Below are 6,167 nucleotides of genomic sequence, written 5' to 3'. Positions count from 1 at the left end.
GGAAAACTGAACAAAAGAAACAAAAAACAATAGGAAAAAGGCTAAAAATCTCGAAGCATAATTGTACTTTTCACTTTCTTTTCGAAACACGGGTTGCCCTTTTCCTTTTTTGGGGAAGCACAACTGTGCTTCTTGTGGAAGCACATATGCCGCACTTCTCCCGTTTTCGGGAAGCACGTGACATGCTTTCTCGTGGGAAGTAAAGGTTGTGCTTCTCACGGATGCACAATTGTTCCTCTCGTAGAAATACATGTTATGATTTTCCTTTTCTTGGGGAAGCATAGTTGTGCTTCTCACGCAAGCACATGTTATGCTTCTCACGGGATAACGCTGCTTCCCGAGAAAACCTTTTTTTCGCCAAAACCTAGTGAAAACCAAAAAAATCGAAGAGACTACAAACCAATAAAACGCGTGCAAAAATAGGGAAAAAGCGTAATCCCGCGGGGTGCATATAACGTGTGACACCTTATAGTGCTGGCGCACGCCACGCCACGCGCTTGAGAGCTTCCGCGCCAGGAGTGTGACCGCTGTGGAGGGTCTGTTATATAGTTGTTGTCGTCTCTGTTTCAATTTTTTCATGTGCAAGTTTTTGTTTCGGTTTTTTCTTCATTTTTCCTTTCAAATGTGGTTTTCTTCTGCTTTTTTTTGTTTTCTTAACATTTTCTTTTTTATAGTTTCTGCAATATGCAGAAGGTTTTTTCCAATATACATTGAACATTTGTTTTCAAATACATACTGAACTTTTTTTAGTACATGGTCCAACATTTTTCAGATACACACTAGTCATTTTTATACATTCAACATTTTTTATATTCATTGAAATATACAGACAGTTTTTGTAAATATGCTATAAATAACTTTTTAATACACACTGGACATTTTTTGAATATATGGTGGAATTTTTTATATACACTTAAGTTTTTTATAAAATGCATGTTGAATTTGTTTCTATTTTTATTTTTTTAATATGTTTTAAAATATCATCTTTTGAAAAACATCAATCATTTCCTTAGTGTAAATCGGTTGAAAAACTAATGTGATTTTTTGTATAAAAAATCCAGTCGTCGTCTGAGTGGCCGACCCATTTTGCTCTAGCTTCAATGAAGACGTGGTTACTTGGCAAACACGGTCGACACATAGGAGCTCTTGCAAACCGCTACCAAAAAAGAGATGACCATGAAGAAAGCATTACAATAACCATAACGACATGGAATAGTGGATAGGAAAAATCGGACCCTCATTGGCACGGCGAGAACATTGCTCAACGAGTACACAACCCCAATTTGATTTAGTACGGACGTCATCAGCACCTTGTGTCATGTCATCAACCAAGTTTATCTTCAAAAATTCCTCTAAAAAACTTCATATGAAATTATTGCTGGTTTAGTCCAAATGTTTCATATCTTAGAGTCTTTGGTGACCATGCTATATTCGTGATGTGTATCACAATTCAAAATTTGTACCTAAGGTACATGAGCGATTTCTTCTCGGTCATGACTCAAACTTGCATAATTAACGGGTCTATAACTCTTACTTTGGGAAGTTATATAATGGCTCTTAGAAGGAGCACCTGCCATATGTGCTAGATGAATCTCCTCTAGATGAAGTTGTGTGATCCTCTATATTGGAGAATTTAAACCTGTCAAATCAAATGCTTCAGATTTCTCTGATGACAATGATTCTCCTCAACCGCGACCAAGAACTCGCCAAGCTGCTGCCGAGGTTGAGAACAATGTTGATCCGGAGAATAATACTCTGCTTAAGACTAATGCTAATGAGGAAGAATATCCCGTGGGAAATGCTAATCCTCCTATGCGTCGAATTGCAAACAGAGTGGACGTTGACATGATCCTCGACTACATTCATCAACCAGGTCCAGTTGCTCGATCTCGTCCTTGATTAGCTAACTTCTGTGGGCATTTCTGTGCTCCATTATTCCTTGATGTGGATGCCCCTTCAGCACCACTAGCTTGTCGTCTACCCTGGAACCGCCAGACCTCATTGTCGTCCCCCTGGAGCGGCCCAACAAAGAGAGTAAGTCGGTCGCATTGTCGAACCACGAGATGTAGTGGCCAACGGAGCCGCGTAGGCACATGCATTGTGAGAGACGAAAAGGGTGTGCGATTAGGGTTGTACCTCGCGGTGTGCGTCCGTCCCCCTGCTGCCGCCAGAGGAAGATAGGAGACCTGCTACGAAGGCGAGCCAGGAGAGTGAGGGTCGGCACGGACCAACCTTCGGCGCCTGGAGTAACACACTCGCGAGGAGGCGACATTGTCGGTTGAGCGCCTACCACGACCACTAAGATGCCGCTTCGGGGGAGGGGGGGGGGGCTCGTTGTCGTCCACGGCTGCCACCACGATCTCACGTAGGTTGAGCATGAACCTCTCGCTGACCTCGTCGAGATTTTGCGTGGAGGCGCGCCTAGCCGGGCATGGGAACCAAGAGGTGACGACAACGTGGTCGTCGACCGTGGTCCCAACACGGTCATCGACGGGCGAGCGACCACATCACCGGAACCCTCTCTCTCTCGCTCTCTGCTCTCACTCGGTGTGAACTAAATGAGAAAATGAATGGGGAAGGAGTGAGCGGAGTAGTTGAGGAATTGAGGATAGACCATGACGTTCACGCCGCGCCTCATGCGGTTTTCGTCCAAGAGCGAACTACCGGTGACAGGCCATGTGCGCTAAGATTCGTGCCCCCAAATGTCAACAGTTCCTAGGTAGTTTGCTGGGATAATGTTTCCAGGAACGTAAGCCAAATAACATTTTTCAATAAAAACTAGGTAATTGCCCGTGCGTTGCAACGGGGCATAAATATCCTATTGGTTTCACATCAATTATGTTTTGTTTAGGATCCTCATGCACATCAAATAGCATTGTCGATTTTTTTACCTTGAAATCCTCCTCCTCCTTTGTCCTCCTGTAATCTTCGTCTCCCCAATCCATCCTCACCATTGTCGTTAATGGTACATCCGGCTTACAATCATCCAACTCTTCGACAATTACCAGGTATGTCGCAAATGGAAGTGCCAAGTCAACATATTGATTACTGTAAAAATACATCAGATTGACGTTCCTTAAAATTTGGCATCAAATAAAAAAATGTAGAAATACTTAGCTAGTACAAATGTATATAAATGAAGAAAAAGAAACCTTTGAAAATGTGTGGTCAATGGTTTTCTTGCAGACACTCTTATATATCTAAGTTTTTCAACATAATGAAGAGTCATTGTGCATGATGCATCAGATATATCAAAATTGAAGTTGGATGGATGGATATGTAATTGATCCAGTGCTGCATAGATTGAAAATATTCGACGAAGCATGCGCTCATGGGCCTTGTTATCAGGACAGTTCACATCCATCAATTGCATGGGAAAAATATTGTAGTGAAGCCCTTTATGTTGAACCCCGCAGTTCCTAATCTAGATCTTATATGCACATCACCTTGGCACTTAATAGCGAAGCCGACGACTGAATTTCCATAGTAGAAAACAACATCATTTATTGACCTTTCTCCTTAAAAGAACATTCGAATTCAACAATAAGAACTCTTGCACCAGCCCAATCTAAGTTAATTTCTCTGGTGGAGAAGTACCTGATGTCGGGAACAGGAGTGACACCACACCCAGAGCGGCGAGACGGTGGCCCAGTAGCTATAACTCGGCGTAACCACTTTGGCGAGCAGGCCGTCCAGGGTGAGCATTTGATCAGGCAACCACTCATGTGCTGATGATTTAAGGCGGCACCCATTCATCATTCACACATCTGCATCTAACTAATTATTTTTCTGGTTGTCATGATGTACTGTAGAGTTGGTCGATCCTTGTACTGAACTGAATATTTTGTTATTCAATGGAAAGGGGTTGTCAGCCTGGTTGGAAAAAATTCAGAGAAAACAATAAGAAGAAAACATGAAACGTGAAAACAGAGTACAAAAAACTACTCTTCAGCCAACATAGCGTCGGCAGCTAAACCTGCAGCCAGGTCATCTAGTACGCCCAGCAATCATTTGCATATTTCCGTGACTCAGAGGTGAGATAGCGTGTTTTTGTTTCTGCTGGTGTACTTAACCTGGGCATACTTAACCTGGGCATTACTGAACTTTGTGAGTTCCTTCCTGATGTCAACTATCACTGGAAACCAGGCGGAAAGGTTGCTGGCTACACAATTTTGAACGGAGAAGAAATCAGTGGAAATCTTAACAGGCACCACATTGGCACCCACATGCATCAGCCACCCGGACTCGCCCTCGCCCTTCCCGTGCGAGACCGTGGGGGAGGAGCCGCGGAGCACGCGTCCAGCACATCACCATGGGGGCGGGGAGCACAAGTCCATATCGACGAAAGGCGAGATACGGGGAAGCAAGCGTTGGCGAGGAGCGACCGTGGAGGTCGAGCGGCAGCCCAGGAGCCAAGGACGGGTTGGGGATGGGTGACAACGCTAAAACCCTAGCGCCGCCAGTTCGAGGGCGTGAGGAGGAAGGAGTGCCTTTTTTTAGATCAGGAGGAAGGAATGGCTCGCCAGGGCTGGGCTTTGGCCTTTGGCCCATGTGCGAACGATTAGAGGAGCGACGAGCGAAACGCAGGTTGGACGAACGTAAGAGGGGAAACGGAACGCTCCGTTTCTTTTAGATAGTAGAGATTGCATCAAAATTTTTAGACTACGAATGACAACTTGGTGAAACTTGAAGATATTTGACTTAGTATAAATCTAGAACTTTAAAGTATTTTGAAAAGAAGGCAGTAATAAGCCGCAAACTTCACATTTTAGTATTTTACTCTACGGTACTGATCCCAATTCACCAGCCAGCAGTTCATCTATCACCTGGGCCTCCCAGCCAGCATGAAGGCCTTGAACACAAGCTTCCTGGGCACCGTCGGCCGATCCCCCCACCCCTCTTCCACCTCCTTCATCACACCCTTCACCAGCGCCTCCAGGTCCACCCCTTTCTCCCTAGCCGTGGTCGCGACGGAGCCGGTCATCACGAACCCGGCCAGGTCCTCCAGCGTCATCTCCGCCTCCATGTCGACGTCGGCCGGCTCGCCCTCGCGGCCCACCCCGACGGGCTCGAACGGGAACGGCAGCTGGCGGTACCGCTCCATGGCCAGCCTCGTCCTCGGGTCCATGTACGGCCGCATGGCCGGGTACAGCGTCCCCTGCAGCTTGTCCCCGAACGGGTGGATGTCGTAGTTGTACCCCCACACGGCGAGGACGCCGCCTGGCCTCCTGAGGACGCGGTTCACCACGGCGTAGAAGAGCGGGACGTCGAACCAGTGGATCGCGGTCGCCACGATGACCAGGTCCACGGAGCCCTCGCCGCCGACCAGGGCGACGAGGTCGTCCTCCGGGAGGTCCTCCGGCGTGTGCAGGTACCGCACCTTGGGGTGCGCGATGGCGTGGCGGAGCTGGCCCTCGCTCACGTCCGTCGCGACCACGCCGTCGTAGTGCTCCGCGATCTGAGCAGAGGATTTTCGCTTTTCAGTTCAGGTGCTCGCTCGACTCAGAGAGTGCAGATCAAACAAACAGACGACGTGGCTTAAAGGGTTGGAGGCTTACGCTGACGGAGGCCTGGCCGGTGCCGCAGCCGGCGTCCCAGGCGCGGTGGTGGCCGGCGGTGAGGGAGGCGAGCATGGAGAACCACTCCTTGGGGTACCGCGGCCGCTTCTTGGCGTACGTCTCCGACGGTTTCTCATACAGCCCCGCCATTCTTGTGCGCTGCCGCTGTTATCAACTGCCGTCTGTCAAATGCCTGGAATTTATAGACTACTATCACCTTGGAGTCAAAGTCAAAGTCAAAGTCAATGTGGTCACATGATCCATATAAAAAGGTAGCCATGAATTATCCACTAGGATTCAGAATCTTAAACTGCAGCAATTTCTCTCTCAGACTTTACACTACCACGTGCTGAAAAATAATGCAGCAGACACCAGAAGTTAACGCAGCAGTGAGATGGTTTTCAACATGGAATCAGTAGGCATCCAAGGAAAGCCACAGGGGTAAATACAGGGAGTGCATCAAACTTTATGGAATGATGGGTTAAAAGCATTGGAACGCATCAGATCTGAATGAAACCTGTGGATTGGGGGTATAAAGCAGGTCAACCAGACGTAGGAGACTTTGCTTACTCTAGCTTGTGTGAAGAACACCATTTTTGCTTCGCCAAC

At 47.2% G+C, this 6,167-nt stretch overlaps 1 protein-coding gene across 2 annotated transcripts; it reads right to left on the bottom strand.

The window, feature by feature from the left end:
• Positions 1-2,910: 2,910 nt before the first annotated feature.
• On the bottom strand, positions 2,911-6,138 carry LOC119268603. Of its 2 annotated transcripts, XM_037550264.1 has the most exons (4): positions 5,559-6,138; positions 4,827-5,458; positions 3,598-3,873; positions 2,911-3,048 (listed from the first exon to the last, which is right to left on the bottom strand). In XM_037550264.1, the coding sequence occupies exons 1-3, from the start codon at positions 5,706-5,708 to the stop codon at positions 3,852-3,854; spliced, it is 804 nt and encodes a 267-aa protein (XP_037406161.1). In that variant the 5' UTR covers positions 5,709-6,138; the 3' UTR covers positions 2,911-3,048; positions 3,598-3,851. The 2 variants fall into 2 exon arrangements, with proteins under 2 accessions (XP_037406161.1, XP_037406162.1); XM_037550265.1 differs by lacking the exons at positions 2,911-3,048; positions 3,598-3,873 and having other exon boundaries at positions 4,670-5,458.
• Positions 6,139-6,167: the final 29 nt, after the last annotated feature.

Source organism: Triticum dicoccoides, chromosome 3A (genome assembly GCF_002162155.2).
Source record: "Triticum dicoccoides isolate Atlit2015 ecotype Zavitan chromosome 3A, WEW_v2.0, whole genome shotgun sequence".
Taxonomy (NCBI): Eukaryota; Viridiplantae; Streptophyta; class Magnoliopsida; order Poales; family Poaceae; genus Triticum; species Triticum dicoccoides.
The sequence above is the reverse complement of the archived record's forward strand: the minus strand, read 5'-3'. Positions and strand labels throughout refer to the sequence as shown.

Bases quoted from the DNA above. Each gene is read 5' to 3' on its own strand.
- LOC119268603 (XM_037550264.1), bottom strand. From the start codon at position 5,708: ATGGCGGGGCTGTATGAGAAACCGTCGGAGACGTACGCCAAGAAGCGG. The intron at 5,459-5,558 runs GTAAGCCTCCAA...TCCTCTGCTCAG, and splicing joins CCGGCCAGGCCTCCGTCAGC to ATCGCGGAGCACTACGACGG. The intron at 3,874-4,826 runs GTGATAGATGAA...TTTTCCAACCAG, and splicing joins ATGCTGGCTGGGAGGCCCAG to GCTGACAACCCCTTTCCATT.